This window comes from Suricata suricatta, chromosome 6, assembly GCF_006229205.1.
Source record: "Suricata suricatta isolate VVHF042 chromosome 6, meerkat_22Aug2017_6uvM2_HiC, whole genome shotgun sequence".
Classification (NCBI taxonomy): Eukaryota; Metazoa; Chordata; class Mammalia; order Carnivora; family Herpestidae; genus Suricata; species Suricata suricatta.
This window is the reverse complement of record NC_043705.1, coordinates 1,085,983-1,103,512: the sequence shown is the minus strand read 5'-3', so window position 1 is coordinate 1,103,512 and position 17,530 is coordinate 1,085,983. Positions and strand designations below refer to the sequence as shown.

The 17,530-nt window shown below is 35.6% G+C and overlaps 1 protein-coding gene across 1 annotated transcript in view; it reads left to right on the top strand.

The window, feature by feature from the left end:
* Positions 1-973: 973 nt before the first annotated feature.
* The window catches only part of GCSAML (germinal center associated signaling and motility like), a 19,864-nt gene continuing 3,307 nt past the window's right edge, over positions 974-17,530 (top strand). The window contains exons 1-3 of the mRNA XM_029942903.1: positions 974-1,029; positions 9,007-9,066; positions 13,759-13,808. Of these exons, the coding sequence (XP_029798763.1) occupies positions 1,001-1,029; positions 9,007-9,066; positions 13,759-13,808 (139 nt within the window). The 5' untranslated portion in view covers positions 974-1,000. The remainder of the gene's footprint in view (positions 1,030-9,006; positions 9,067-13,758; positions 13,809-17,530) is intronic.

The following is a 17,530-nucleotide window of genomic DNA, read 5'->3' as shown; positions in this document are numbered from 1 at the left end:
AATACAAGTAATTTAGAAATTATTGCAAAGCGTTCCAGACCCTTGAGCTCTGCTTCTGAATAGCAGTAACAAACTTCCTCAGACTTGGTATCATCGTATGATTACAAAAAAACACTTTGGGATAGATGAGCGTGTAATTCTGAAGTCAGCAAATACATTTCTTGTTGAATGAACTCTGAAGTTTTCATCTGTTCAGCACTCTGCCGGGTGAGAGAATTGTGAATAAGCTACTTCGTTCCCCTAAGAGCAATGGCTCGGTATATCAGCAGTCAGCTAATTGCCTGCCTGGAATTTATCACTGAGGCCAGCTTGCACTCTGTGGCTCTGCTGGGTGGCGGAGGGGAGGAAGTGGGGGACCAGATGGCAGAGATGAGTCTCTCAGGCCATTCTCCTTCCCCATTGCAGGGCTAGCTTTGGAACAACAGGAAGAAGCACAACTGCTCCTTTACTTAGCTTGAATAACATCAACACTCCTAATTTCATACCTTTTTTCTCTTTTCTCCCATCTTTTTTTTTTTTTTTGAAGTATCAGACCCCGGAGGAAAGACATTTATGTTTGATTTAATTTTACAACCTGAAGAACAAGAAAATTTCATTTCTAACTTTGTCTTCAACTTTCCCTACAAGAGGCTTTCTTTTTGTGTTTGGAAGAAGACAAAATATTGGTATTCTGGAGATCTCAGATTTCTGAAGAAAAGGAAAGCCCCCACCCCTTCTGACTCTCCACCCGTGGAATTTCCTTGAGAGCAAAGTGAACCCAGAACGTTTATTTTTTCATGTTTCAACCTGATTTTTTTCCACCCATGCACAGGCACATGTCTTCCTTTCCCCTCCCCTTCAGAACAGTTCCTGCCTTCTCTGCCATGCCCGTCCCTCAGCCGTTCACTGTTCGTGAGAGCACAAGCCGGTGGTCAGATGCAGCATCCTGCCCGTCCTGAGCCCCTTGCTGTCCAAAGTGGAGTGAAACTCAGGAGCTGAGAAACAGAGTCCCGGTGAGAGAATGGGGAATTCCCTCCTGAGAGAACTCAGGTGAGTCTGGCTCTGGGCAGGGCTGTTTCTTGGAAGAATCGAGAAAAGGAGACTGGGTGTATGCATTTGGAATGAGGAGATAGTTTGATTTAAGAGGTGTGTACCCGAGAACAGCATGCTTTAAGAACTCACAGTGACCCCTTGCAGCCTCAGTTTACTCACTTCTTTTGCTTTACTTTGGAACCATGGTAGGTTGCCAGATTTAGAAAATAAGAATACAGGATGCCAAGTTCAATTTGAGTTTCAGATAAACAGACAATTTTTAGTGTAAATATGCCTTATGCACTATTTGGAACATTATTGCAAGGGTCATACTTATACTAAACAAATTATTTGTTGTTTATCTGAAATTCAAATTGAACTGTGCATTCTGCATTTTATCCAGGAACCCTTGTCTGTAGTCACTTGAATCTTTCTGCACCTTTCTATCTTCTTCTGGGTATGGGATTTATCCTCCCATTCATCAATTTCATGGGGTCTGTCTGTATGAGAATAAACAGTCAGGTTCTTGAGAATTATGGATGCAAAATAATGTACTCAAATGCTTTTGATTTAAGTAGTGCCTTTTCTTCGTGATTTTATCCTTCTTTATCTTCTTTGAATGTTTTTGAAGTTGTAGAATAGAAATGGATAACGGGCATTATTCTGCTTAATCTTACAGGATTGTCTTTCCGCACCTCACTCTCTCAACCATTTACCCTAACTTCTTCCACAAAATCTTATCATATTATGTTGTATGACAAGACTAGATCTTCAAAATTAAGATATAATTTACATATAACATTGTATACATTTAAAGTGCACAACTTGTTAACTTGATACATTTGTATACTGCAGTGTAATTACTGCCACAGTGTTAGCAGACACCTCTATCACATCACATAAATTATCATTTATTTTTTTGCAATTGGAACAACTCAGATCTAGTCCCTTAGCAAGTTTGAAACTTACAGTATATTGTTGATTGTAATCACTATGTTTTGCGTTGCATCTCCAGGACATATTTATCTACTCATTGTAAATTTGTGCCCTTAAATGATGTCTCCCTGATTCCCCCACCCCCAGCCCCGGTAACCATGATTCTACTCTCTGTTTCTACGGGTTCAGCTTTTTAAAATTGCACATATAAGGGATATTTGTTTTTCTCTGTCTGACTTATTTCACTTAGCATAATGTCCTCAAGGTCATGCCATATATGTATATAACATATAACATATATATGTATAATAAATATATATTATCTATCTATCCATCCATCTATCATCTGCCACATCTTCTCTGTATACGTGTCTATTGCTGGGTACTTAGGTTGTTTCCACATCTTGGCTATTGTAAGTAATTTTGCAATAAACATTCTAGTGCAGTTGTCTCTTTGATACCCTGTTTTCATTTCCTTTAGTTGTATATACAGAAGTAAGATTGTTGAATAATGTGGTAGTTCTATTTTTAATTCAAAGATTGTTTTCCATAGTGGCCAGCTTAATTTACATTTCTACCAACAGTGTTTCCTTTCCTCTACATCCATCCCAAAACCTGATACCTCTTTTTCTTGATGGTAGCTCTGATAAGAGGTGTGAGATGATGATCTCATTGTGGTTTTGATCTGCATCCCCCACTAATTAGTAAGGCTGAGCATCTTTTCACACATCTGTTTGCCATATGTATGTCTTATTTGGAAAAATGTCTATTCAGATCCTCTACCCACTTTTTTTTAAGTTTACTTATTTTGAAAGAGACAGATTGGTTTTGAGAGGGTGGTTCTGATATGCATTCCCCTAGTGATTAGTAGTGTTGAGCGCCATTTAATGTAACTTTTGACCACTTGGTTGTGTTCATTAGCACAATTAGATTAGTCTGCCCATGACAAAACTCTAACCGCATTACTCCTGTGTTTCAATGGATACATCCATTTCCCACTACCTAACATGTAAATTGTAGACCACTTATTTTGGAATTTAAGGTCCTATATAGTCTGTTTTAATAAGTTCCTCCTTCTTGTTCTCTTCTCACTTTGGGTATTGCCTCTACCAGTTGGCTTGGCAACCAAACTCTAACCAACTTCTTTCTATTTACTAAGGGATCTCTCAGGAGTGATCGCCGCCTTGTCACTATGTCTCCCTAGAACTTAAAACAAAGGAAGGATTTTTTAAAAAGTGTAATTAATTTTGTTAAGTACACTTTCCTGCCCATTCTACCATAAATATGTTTTATGAACCTTGTATCCTTAACAATCTGACCACTGGTTAATCTTCTGATATTAAGCTTGTGTTGTGCACTGGCTGTTAGAATTCTGACTCAAAAGTACATTTGCAACCATCTTTCCTTGTCAAAAAATTCATTCTGAAATGCCTTAGCCAAATGTTTCTAATCTCTGTCAGAAATTATCCTTTCATTTTTTTGGTGACTTGTACATGGTTTATATGCATTTGTGACACTAATCTCTAATTACATTCTACCTACTGTCATGAGTACACGTAGACTAGTCTTTTAAATTACGGATCCTTTGATTACAATGACAGTGCATTTAATACCTGAAAAATCCCTGAAACTTGTGTTTATGCTCTATGGAAAGAAGACTTTCTATTAATGGGTTTTCTTGGCTGTCATGAAGACGCATGTGTAATTCTTATTTTAGAGAAGCAGAGGACAAAATGATCTGCTTCAGAATACTGAGATTTAAAGGAGTTTTCCATTTTTATCTCCCTTTCTGTGTTGATTTTTAAATTTTCTTTTAAAGTATTTATTTATTTTGAGAGAAAGAGAGTGGAGAAAAAGATCAGGGGGAGGCAGAGACAGAGGGAGAGAGTATTCTAAGCAGGCTCCATGCTGTCAGAGCACAGCCCAGTGTGGGGCTCAATTTCACAAACCATGAGATCATAACCTGAGCCGAAATCAAGAGTTGGACACTTAACTGACTGAGCCACTCAGGCGCCCTGATAATAACACCTTTTAAAACATGGACACTGGGGCGCTCAGTCGGTTAAGTGTCTGACTTTGGCTCAGGTCATGATCTCATGGTTTGTGGATTTGAGCCCTGCATCGGGCTCTGTGCTGACAGTTCAGAGCCTGGAGCTGTTTCAGATTCTGTGTCTCCCTCTCTCTCTGCCCCTCTCGTGCTCCTGCTGTCTCTCTCTGTGTCTCAAAAATAAATAAAAGACATTTAAAAAATAAAAAAGAATCCATGGACACTTAATTCTTAGCAAAGTGGATGGACCTCTAGGGTGTCATGCTAAGCAAAATAAGTCAGGTGGAAAAGGACAGATATCATATGTTTTCACTCATAGGTCTAACAGGAGAAACCTAACAGAGGATCATGGGGAGGGGGAGGGGGAAAGCAGTTAGGAAGAGGGAGGGAGGCAAATCATGAGAGACTCTTGAATACTGGAAACAAACCAAAGGCTGAAGGGGTAGGGAAATGGAAAGGGGGGTGATGGTCATGGAGGGGGGCACTTGTGGGGAAGAGCACTGAGTGTTATATGGACACTAACTAGACAAACTATAAAATAAATAAATGAGTAAATAAATAAATAAACTTAAAAAAAAATAAAAACCTACACAATATTTTTAGAATTTTGAATCTTAAAACAAAACAAAACAAAAAAACAAAAACATGGGCACTTACTACACACCAGTTGTCTGGTCAAAACAAAACAAAATTTGAAACTAAAGGGAAAATAATTCCTCTTTTGAAATGTTTACTTATTTTTGAGAGAGAAAGAAAGACAAAGTGTGAGTAGGGGAGGGGCAGAATCCAAAGCAGGCTTTAGGCTCCCAGCTGTCAGCACGGAGCCCGACGCGGGGTTCAGACTCACAAACCACGAGATCATGACCTGAGCCAAACCCGTACACTTAACCTACTGAGCCACCCAGGGGCCCCTAAAGGGAAAATAATTCTAAACAACTTCTAAACTTGGTAAAGAAAACACACATGCAACTCCTTGACTCTTAAGGAGTTTGTGACTACATAGATAAAGTAATCTGCAGTCAGTGATTACTTCCAGGAATGAGGGCATGAATGTTCAGTGAATGAACCACTAATTCCTGTGGCTGGTTCCTTGAGACAAAATACACTCTATATACAGCTCGAGAACCTGAAAACAAGTAGTTAAATAACAGCTGTCACCGTTTAATCACTTACCATGTTCTTGCTGGTTTACATGCATTGTTTTATTTTATCTTCATAACTACGTCTAGGATCTGGCAATATTCATACCCCTACTTTGGACATGGGGAATGGAGTCAAAGAAACCAAAGAATGTATCCAGTACTACATGAAAAGCAGGAAGGGATTTCCCAGGTGAACTTTTATTGGAAACTTCTTTATATTGGAACTTTTATCTAATTGTATGACCTCCAAGATATGCTGCAAATCTGCTTTCCAAAGTTCACCAATAATTTACTCAAATAATACAAGAACACTAATTTAAAGAGATGCATGCACCCTAATGTTTATAGCAGCATTATTTATAATAGCCAAGATATAGAGGCAATTCCAGTGTCCATGGATTAATGAACAGGAAAAGATGTGGTATGTATATAAAATGGAATATTATTCAGCCATAAAAATGAATGAAATCTTGGCAACGATATGGATGGAGTTAGAAAGTATTATACTAAGCCAAATAAGTCAGAGAAAGACAAGTACTCTATGATTTGATTCATATGTGTAACTTAATAAACAAAACAAATGAGCCAATGGGGAAAAATGATAGAAAAAGCAAGAAACAGACTCTTAATTATCAAGAAAAAAACTAATGGTTACCAGAGGGGAGGTGCGTGGGAGGGATGGGTTAGATAGTTGACGGGGATTAAGGAGTGCACTTGTTTTGATGAGCACCGGGTGATATATGGAAACACTGAATTAGTATATTGTAAATTTGAAATTAACATGATACTCTATGTTAGGTAATTGAAATTAATATAAAAGCTTGAAAAGAATCCAAATACTATCTATATATTCCAATTAAATTATAGCTTTCTAAAGTTCCTTTGAACATCTAGGATGTTTTTCTGCTCTTGTTTATCCCTCTAAGAATTTATCTGTTGAAGAAATTATCTGGATTTTATTGGCTACATTTGTATGTTATTGTATCAAATATGCCTTTTATAAGATGTAATTATAAACTGATGTTTATATCTAGATACTTGATCAAATCCAAGGTTGATATTGGCAGAGAGGGATACTCCATAGGTGGTTTGTAAACTTTCCTCAGGAGGCACATGTTTTTTTCCCCATCTTTGCTAAGATATAATTGATGAAGAAAATTGTTTTGTTATATTAAAAAAATTACTCTTGATAAATAAAAAAAATTCACCAGTGAAAGGAGCTCTCTAGACAGAAATTACCTTATTTTATTTACTGGAATAAAATATCTCACATTACCATTTAATACATATATCCAACTGTGCAACCCACATTCATTTGCCTGTTTGTTTATTTCAAGATCATAAGACATGAGGGTAACAATCACAACCACATGATATAGTAATTATGGAAAAATAATTAGATAATCCTGTGAAATTCTTAAAGACATTTAAAAAAGTTTTTGTTTATATTTTGAAAGAGCATGAACCAGGGAGGGCAGACAGAGAGGGAGACAGACAATCCCAAGCAGGCTCTGCGCTGTCAGAGCAGAGCTTGACTCGGGGCCAAACTCACGAGTAATGAGATCAAAATCGAGTTGGAAGCTCAACCAACTGAGCCACTCAGGTGCCCCTTGCACTTTGTTTTTCTGAGATATCTATTTTAAATCATCATGTTTATTATGTAAGAGTTCATACTATTTGTTTTTATCTCTGTAGCACTTATTCAGATTATTTATTTATTTATTTATTGTGAGAAAGAGTGAGCAGAGGAGAGGTAGAGAGAGCGAGGGAGAGAGAGAATCCCAAGCAGTCTCCACATTGTCAGCACAGAACGTGGGGCTCCAATTCACAACCCTGGGATCATGACCTGAGCTGAAATCAAGAGTCAGATGCTTCACTGACTGAGCTGCCAAGGCACCTCTCTGAAATCTGTTTTGATGTTTGTTTCATTTCCTTTTCTTTCTACTTGATTCTGCCATATTTTTGCTCATCCTGCCAATATAATTCTTTTCTAATATTTGATTTTCTACCACATTTATTTCTTTCTATAACTTTGCTTATTTCTTTTTTCTTTTTCCAAATTTTTGAAATATTTGCTTATTTTGCCATTTCAGTCATTTGTGTTTTCTGATGAGTGTATTTTAACACCTCATTTTCTTCACGTTTCCCTTTACCTGTATCCTGAAAATTGTCTTCTATGGCTTTCACTATCATTTTAACAGTGTTTTAGAAAATTTTCTATATGTTTTCTTCTTTAAAATAAGGATTAGTTACTATATTACAGTGCCTGACTTGTGTACATTTTTAGATATTTCATTGTTGATTTTTTATTTACTTGATAAAGAAGTAGAGCAAAAATAGTTGACTTTTTTGTATTTAGATGTCCTTTATGGAGTTATTCTGTCTGAAATTTATGCCAAACATAAATTTTGAAAGAAATTTCAAAAAACACAGAATGTATGGAAAGATCACCTATGATCTCAACACTTTGACAAGATACATTTTAAGATTAATTTAATGTCTATTTCTTTAATGATTAGTTTAATTCAACCAACAAATATTTATAAGTCACCTATTGTCCTGACATTATCTAAACTTTGCTTGATTAAAAAAATATTCAGTGTACAGCAGAATTTAGTGTTCATCCACATTCAGTAATAATGACATGGAATTTCAATAGGTTCTTACATCTTAACATTAGTTAAGGATTTTATGTTTTTTTTTTAACTTTAAAATACAAACATCTCTTAGAACAGTAAGTCAGTGAATCATTAACAATCTCAAGGAGAATTATTTTATCAGATTGTTCAGTGGCCAGTTTAGAAAAATGGAATCTTGAGGAAACCATGCTCTAGGGAAACAGAAGAAGACACATAGGACCAGAAGTTAAATTTTGTCTTTTTGCAATCTATGCTATTACATTCCAATTTACATTACATTCATTCAAATTTAACCGTTTGTAAATATTATCCAGAAATCTCTATGTCAGAATGCATCTCTACAAAGATCCCTTCTTCCACAAATCTCATATACTTTGTATTTAACAAATTCTATTCTTTGCTTACTGGCCAAATAAGTCCACATGTGATGATGTTATTAGCTTTTAAACATGAACACTAAGGAAATGTCTTCTCCAAGTATTGACAGCAAGCAAGAGTAAGGCTCAGAGTCTGAGATATTTTGCATACAATTTTCTACATGGAAGCAGGAGAACAGACACGTGTTTGAGATGTGATAATATAAGAAAAAGACCACTCAAAGAAATACCATTTGGACAACTGGTGTAGTAGAAAATTTGATTAACTGAAACACAGATGTGTTTTGTACTTCACTATTGTATAAGCAAGAAAGTCACTGATTTCTCTAACCTCAATCCCATCCCTCAGTGCTTGCTTGATTCTTATAAAGAAGATGGCAACTGGTGGGAAAACATCAAAAGTAATATGCACAACCAACTTCTTTGACTGCGGGTGAGGATCATAATAATGGGCAAACAGTAAGCTTTGGAGAATCTTGCTCTGGATCAGACAGCCAAGGTTGATGGTGTTAGTATTCCACAGGGATGGATGCACCTGAGCTGCTGGTCTCCTCTGGGCATCCTGGAGAAGCCACACCTTTCTGTGGTTAGGGTCTTTCTCTATTCTTGGACCCTCCCACCTCCCCTGGAGAGATCACACTGTAGCTATGTCATCCCATTGTAAGCCTGGGTCCTGTGGCTAATTTCTGAACTACATTCTGTATCTGGGGCTTCCTGCCTTTTCTAAAGGACAAAAAGAAGTTTGTAAAAAGGAAAAGGCAGGCTTTATTTTAATGGTAAGGAAAGCAAGATAGGGGGGCGAAAACATTTGAAGGGAGATAAGAATCTCTTCTTTTCTCTGTGTTTCCATCTAGTTGCCTGAGAAACAATCAAAAGAAGCTCAAGAATGTAAACCAACATGTGGAAAGAAAATGGTAAGAACACAGCACCTCAGAGCTTTACTGCTCTAAACAGATTTGTGTCTGTCTCACAAGGACTGAGAATCTTTGTCTCACAAGAGCTAACATCTTACTTGAGACCTTTTTGAGCTGGGCAGAGTGAGAGACCTCTTTGGTGATTGCCTCTGAGACCGGAAAGACCTGGCAGAAGCTTATTTGGAGACTCTTAAAATAACAGGGTATTGGTGCACATGTTTCATTTCTTCGTGGTTATACAAAGCACATGTACAAACATAAAACTGAAATACAAATGCTTATTTTAGGTTGGCTGTTTACGAAGGCCACACTTTCAACTTATTCCTCACACTTAGAATAGATTTTGGGAAATGTAAGTCTCATCATGTGTTTTCCTTGAGACGCTTCTATTGTTCTCCAATGTATCCAGAATAAAATCCAAACTCTTCAGGAACTGCAGTCCTGTAAGGTTGACCCCTGCATACCTCTCATGCCCCTCTCCCCATCCTCACCCATTATCTTCCAGGGACCCTGCTGTCCTTTTAAGTCCTTTAAGCCACAAGGTCAGCCTGAACTCAGTGCCCTTCTCTGCACTAGCCCTACTCCTTTAGCACTCATAGTTTTTATTTTCTGCTCTTGTGCCTGAAAGTATTTCTTCTTGGAAATTTTGACTCTCTCACTGTTCTCCAAAAAATGTCCTTAAGTACATGATGTGAGAATATTGCGTCCACACCCCATGGATTTTCTGCACTGCCTTATGCCTTCCTATCCAACTGGTAACCTTGTATTTGTTAGTTTAGCTTTTTATAGTCCACATGCTCTTTGAGGCTGCTTGACTTGCCATTTTGTCTCTGTTGCCCAGCCTTTACAAGATACTAGAAGGAAAAAATTTTAAAAAAAAGAGTGGAAAAACAAGAGCTATCTGGACAGTTTAGACACACGGAAACACCCTCCCTTGTTTGCTGACCATGGGATTTTCATATCTTTGCACTCAACCTCTTTCCTCATCATTGCATCTCATGATCAGGTTTTTATCTCTGAGATAGCTCCTTTTTCTGTAAGTGTGAAAGAGTAAGAGATTGAGGGGAAGGCCATATTTGTTGGTGATATGAAATGATGTTTGCGGGAATTAGCCATTCCCTAAGTATTTCATTTACACTTTCTCTTCACAGAGAAAAAGGTTGAGACAGTGGGGTGCCCATGCAGCCATTGTAATGAACTCCCCGTTATTGTGTGGCTGAAGAGGTGATGTTATTGAACCAAGATCCTTTTCTCAGGCTGCCACAAATACACTGTGTTAAACGCAAAGTCATTTAAACACGGCTTTTGCTTTATCGTGTCTGAAATGAGATCTGTGCTACTGTTCTTTAATTTCTCCTTTTAAAGGAATTGAAGTGCTGACATTTTCAAATACATGCAAGTCTTTATGACAAACAGATAATAACTAAGTGAGGAAAAATTAAATGTTCTAGGGTGTCCCCAATTTTTAAAAGTTTTGTTTTAATTCTAGTTAATTAACATAGGATGTTATATTAGTTTCAGGCATACACTATCTTGATTCAATATTCTATAGATTACTCAGTGTTAATCATGATAAGTGAGCAGTCAATCCCCTGCATCTATTTCAGCCATCCCCCCACTCACCTCCCCTCTGGTAACAATCAGTTTGCTGTCTATAGTTAATAGTCTGCTTCTTGGTCTGCCTCTCTCTCTCTCTCTCTTCTTCTTCTTCTTCTTTATTCTTTGCTCATGTGCTTTGTTTCTTACATTCCACATATGAGTGAGATCATGTGGTATTTGTCTTTCTCTGATCGACTTATTTCACTTAGCATATTTTCTAGCTCCATCCATGTCATTGTAGATGGAAAGATCACCAGGAAGGCATTTCTACTCTGTCTGCTTTGGTATCTCTTTTAATTGATCAAGCAATAATATGACATCAGAAAATAGGAATTTTTTACACTGACCAAATTCTTAGTGATAAGATGTGTTAATCATTGGAAGTGATGACATTAGAAAAATAGAAATTTTTTATAATGACTAATTTTTTATGATAAGGGCTTTAATCATTGAAAGTATACAGAGAACTATCTCATTCATTTTTGTATCAGTCCCCAAGATTAGGAAAGTGACAAACCTATCTCATTTTGTATGGGTTGGTTTTTCGCCAATAATCATGACTTTGTTTTTGATTAACAAATTACCACCAAGTCATGTAACGCACTTACAGTAAGGTTGAGCAAATCCCACAACCAAGAACATAACAGGATGTCTTCAGCAAAGAATGATATACCTATCATTTAAGTCAGTAAAGCTAAGTTTAAAACACAGGTCAAACTGTACACAGATAGGCCGGGAGCCATTTTATTAGGCTCGCAAACCACGAGAAAAAGAATGCTTGCTAACGAGTTGTTTGAGAAAGCCCCTTTTTTGATGCAAGCACAATGGGGGCGCTATGTGTGTTGGCCTTGGACCTGGGTTTCTCACATCCTTATCCATCCTCAGAACTGGAGTCAGCACAAGGTAGAATGTGGACCTTGGGAAGGCGCTATGTTCTGTTAATGTCTTCCACTTGTAATCTCCAGTTTAGGCTCCAATTCCCTTCAGACAAGACTCAAATGGACTGTTTTTGACCTTGTATTTATTTCTTATCTCCAAATTAGGCTCCTTTTCTCCAGGCCAGACTCAAATGCAATTTTTGTGCTTTTAACCCTTTTAAGTCTATGTTTTGGGTTTGCCAGGCTCATTAGAAGAGCCTTTTGTCAAACATTTATAATGTTTTGATCTAAAATCTCTTATTCAGGGACAGGAAAATGTTTTTTTCTTATGAGGTAACTGTGTGGGGAATATCGGTCTGATTTGGAATGCTGTAAGGCCTAATTAATGAACAACAGGCTTATTTTCAACATGAGCAGTAGTAGCAGAAGGAGATCCCAGTTTTGCCTCTCATGGCAGGAGCTGTGCAAATGTCTACCATTTCCTCACTGTGGCCGTGTCATCCAGCAAGGCCCATGCGGCTCCCAGCAGTTTTATATGCCCTCAGTACTAAGATATTTGACAATGCCCACTTTCATTTCTTGGGAGCGTCGTAGAATTCTTGTCACCCTATTTTCCTCACCATTTTGTGGGTTGAGCTTCAGATGGTTGAACTATCTTAAGCTCACCTCCCTGATGAATTAGTTTCACAATGTTTTCCTTATAGATATTTTAGAATTTATCATTATTCTTAAGGTTCAGAAGCAATTGCATATCTCAATGTTCCATGTGACTTGTGTTTTTTCCCCCATAAAATCAATTTTCAGATTGAAGTCTTTATTTCAGGTATTGTAGTATATCTTTGACTGCCTTTGTTTCATTTCTGTGCTTCTCATCTCCAAGATTAAGAGTTCTGTATGTATGACTTCATCTCTTTGTTTTATTTTTCTTTCTCTAACCACACTACTTCTCATTTTCTACAAGTTCATGTTTATTTCAAGCATGCATTATATGCTGCTGGCTTGTTTTAGAAATAGTTTATTTTACATCTTGATGTTTTTAGTGCTATTTTAATCTCTATTTTATCATTTCTTTCCATTGTTTTTCTGCTTTATGCTAGCCACTTACTTTCTCCATTTATTATTTTAACAATTATTAATATATTATATCCATCTGTCTCTAATGTATTTTCTGCTTTCTTTGTATTATTATTATTACTACTATTATTACAATTATTATTACAATTATTTTATCCAGTTCATGTTTGCAACTTTGTGCTTAGTACTTTGAATGGAAGTACGTGAGATAACGTGGTGTGTGTGTATTACTTTGGGAAAGATACAGAGGAGAAATGAGCTAAGATTCACGCTCTGCTTTTGATATGTTGTCTCAGATTTCCTCCTCACCAAATATTCTTCCTCTGCAGTGGGCACATCTCTGTTCTGTGTATAGTGCCCTCTTTGAGGTGGGAAGGTAATTATAAGATTCTTTGTCTATATTTCCCCTCAAGTTTATGAGGCTGGGAGACAGAGAAGTAGTAGACGATGTGTGGCTAAGAGGAATGGTACTCCATTCCCTCCTAGTCACTCACTCCCTGTTCTGGTTGGAGAATTGTGTTCCTGTAGAGATAATCTCTATTTCTCTCAGCACCAGTCCACATTTATTAATATAGGTCATTGTAAATCTGTGTTATTAATGTTTAGGACCTTCTTATTTACCTTCCTTACCTTATTTTACCTCCCTCATCAAGAGCAGCAGAGAAATAAATTGACTTTCAATATTCTCCATCAAATTGTTCCAAATTTCACTATATTGTTCATATGTTCTAAGTACATATGATATTATAGGTACAATGATAATCTAGTAATTTCTTATGTTTCATAAAATATGGAATTTTGTTCTCTGTTTCTTATTATTTTGCTAGATCTTATTTTTTCAGCTTTATTGAGTTATAATTGACAAAATTGTAAAATATTTAAAGCGTATGTGATTTATGTATACTTTGTGAAAAGAATCCCCCTCATCAATTTAATTAACGTGTCCATCAACTCTCACAGTGTCATCAGTTATATTCCATAGTTTTTCAGAAACAGAGTGAGCAAGATTTAATTTTAATTAACACTTGAATTGTAAATCTACCAATGACTTTCTGTTAAGAGCAGTGAAACATTTCTTTCAAGTGTGTTTTCAGCTTCAGATGACTGGAGCGTCTCATTTTATTATCTCTTTCCTTTGTAGGCAGGAAATGGCTACGTTTGAGGGAGAAAATCAAGTTCAAGATAAGAAAAGTAAGTCATTGCTTCATGATATTATTCATACAAGGGAAGTTGAAAATTTAAATACCTAAATTAGTTCTGACACTATTTTAGGATTCAAGAAAACACTGCTTAGGGTCCTTATAGTGATGTCTTAGTCCTTCATTTTTGTTGGTCTAAGAAAACTAATCTTATGACTTTTTGTATGACAGTAATGATTTATTTATGTGATTTAGTTTTTATGATTTATTTTTTTGTGAATTGTAAATTTTATTTATTTATTTATTTATTTATAATTTCAGTATAGTTAACATACAGTGTCATATTAGCTTCAGGTGTACAATATAGTGATTCAACAATTCTATACATTACCTAGTGCTCACCATGGCCAGTATACTTCTTAATATCCACAACCTACTTCACTCATCCCCTCACCCACCACCCCTTGGTAACCATCAGTTTATTCTCTATAGTTAACAGTGTTTTTTGGTTTGCCTCTTCTCTCTCTCCTTTTTTTGTTCATTTGTTCATTTGTTAAATTCCACATATGAGTGAAGTCATGATATTTGTCTTTCTCTGACTGACTTATTTTCTTAGCATAGTACTCTCTAGTTTCATTCATATCATTGCAAATGACAAGATTTCATTCCTTTTCTTTTACTGCTGAATAATATTCCATTATATATGATATATATAATATGTGTATATATATCGTGTATATATGTATATATGTATGTATGTATAATATGTGTATATATGGACACTTGAATTGCTTCCATAATTTAGCTATAGTAAATAATGCTGTTATAAACATAGGAATGCAAGTATCCTTTTGAATTTCTGTTTTTGTATTTTTGGGTAAATGCCTATTAGTGTGATTACTGGGTCATAAGGTAGTTCTATTTTTAAGTTTTTGACGAACCTCTATACTATTTTCCAGAGTGGCTACACCAGTTTGCATTCTCACTAATAGTGCAAAAGTGTTCCTCTTTCCTCACATCTTCATCAACACCTGTTGTTTCGTGTGTTGTTAATGTTAACTATTCTGACTGAAGTGGTGTCTCGTAGTTTTGATGTGTATTTTCCTGATGATGAGTTATGTTGAGGATCTTTTCATGTGTCTTTTGCTTATCTGCATGTCTTTTCTGCACTAATGTCTATTCAGGCACCCTGTCCACTTTTGTGATTGATTGCTTTTGGTGTTGATTTGTGTAAGTTCTTTACAATTTTGGACATTAAATTTTTATATATAAGATATATCATTTACAAATGTATTGTCTCATTGAGTAGCTTTACTTTTTGTTCTGCTGATGGCTACTTTTGTGAAACCCTTTTATTTTGGTATAGTTACTTCCAACACTTTGATTCAATATAATACTGGAAGTCTTAGCCACAATAATCAAACAAGAGAAAGAAGTAACAGACATCCAAATAGACTACGAATAAGTAAAATTTTCATTGAGGATAACATAGCACTCTATATAGAAAACCCTAAATACTCCACCAAAAACTAGTAGAACTGATGAATGAATTCAATAAATTTGAAAAATGCAAATTAATATACAGAAATCTGTTGCATTTCTATGCACTAATAATGAAGTAGAAGAAAGAGAAATTAAAAAGAGAACAATACTATTTACAATTGCACTAAAGAGAATAAAATACCTTAAAATAAACAAAATTAAGGACATGAAAGACCTGGACTCTGAAAACCATGAAACTTTAGGGAATAAATTGAAGATAACACAAATAAATTAAAAGGAAATTCCATGTTTATAAATCACAAGAACCAATATTGTTAAAACAATCTACAGATTTAAGGCAATCTTCATCAAAATGCCAAAATAATCACAAAACTAGCACAAATAATAAAATTTGTATGGAACACAAAAGACGCTGAATAGCCAAAGCAATTTTGAAAAAGAACAAAACTGGAAATATCCCAATGTCAGATTCCAAGTTATAATACAAAGCTGTAGTAATCAAAACAGTATGGTACTGGCATAAAAATAGACACATAGATCAATGGAACAGAATAAAGACCTCAGTAATAAAGCCACACTTATACAGTCAATTAATCTATGACAAAGCTGGCAAGAATATGTAATTTGAAAAAGTCTCTTCAACAAATAATGTTGGGAAAACTGGACAGCAACATATGAAAGAATGAAATTGGAATGCTTTTTTACACCACACACACACACACACACACAGAGCTCAAAATGAATGAAAAACTTAAATGTGAGACCTGAAACCATAAAACCAGAAACAAGAAAACACAGGAAATCATTCCTTTGACATTGGTAATATAAACATTTTTTTAAAAAAGATATGTTTTATCTGGTAAGGGAACATAAAGCAAAAAAATTAAATTATTGTTTATGATTTATTTATACATTATAAGTATACATCCATATATAAATGTATTTATATACTTTATAATTTTCTATGGGAAACAATTAACCAAAATCCTGCTGATTGATTTTAATTTCTGTACAGATGTTTTAAATAAGGCCATTTTGGATATTAGCTTGTGTTTATGTGTTTCTTTTTTCTCTTCCTTTTCTTTTGTATTTTGGTCTAGCCTTCACTTTTTTGAAATAGTATCAGGTATAGTAATCATATAACTGCTCTAAATGAACAATTATGAGCAACAATGTGTTTGTGGGACAGATATATGGGAAACAATCACTTCTTAGAGCTATTGCTTCAACTGTCTTCTCATTTTATAACAAAGTGTATTAAAAAATTGTGTTACCTCATCATTTGAAACATTGCATTTCTCAGTCACCTCTCAGCTCATGATGACTGGCTTCTGATACCGATGTTTCATTGCACACATTTCATGGGCAATGAAATAAATGTGTTTCACCCAATCTCACTACAGCATGAATAGAACAACATATTTTCAAAGCATCACAGTGCACTGCACATAAAATTGTCATATGAGACTATTATATTGATTGTATATCTATTTACATGATTGTACTAATGTGTGGTATAAGGTATATTTCTAACTGTGGGTTTGTTTTTAGAAAGCTGAATACTTCTGCCAAAATGTAACTGCAGACTCTAAAGGAAAATTGTCCATCTTAGTTTCAATTACCTTACTGCTAGCACTCACAAACATTTCTCAACATCTCACTCCTAGCATTGTTCCTTCCTCCATTTCTCTGTCCTCTGCCCTCTCTTATGTCACAGTAAATATTCTGCTACATGACATTACCTTTTCTTGAGGACACCTAAAATGCTGGTGTCCTCCAGTGATCCAGCCTTGAATTTTTTTCTACTTTCATGAAGAATTTGTGTCTGATTCATTTTCTTTCTTCTTCTAGTCTTCGGTAGAATTTTCAGCTATCTGAGGGCAATGACATTTATTAAAATATTTCTTTGTGTACAGATAAAAATGCTTCTGTGTTACCAGACGATTCCTATTTTCTGTTTCATCTTGTTAGCTTTAAAACTTCCATTTCTCATTAAATTTTTCCCTATCAATTAAACTTTTAAAGTCTTAAATTTTACAATTGTTACTATGTCTTTGTATGTATTTAATGTTTACAGGATCTATACTGGGGCCTCTTGCTTAGTTCTAACGTTTCTGTGTGTAGTTACATGTGTGTGAGTTTGTGTGCTTTCCATTTGTTTTTTTTAATAGTTTATTGTCAAATTTGTTTCCATACAACACCCAGTGCTCTTCCCGACAAGTGCTCCCACCATAACCATCACCCCTCCCTCTCCCCCTCCCCCTTCAGCCC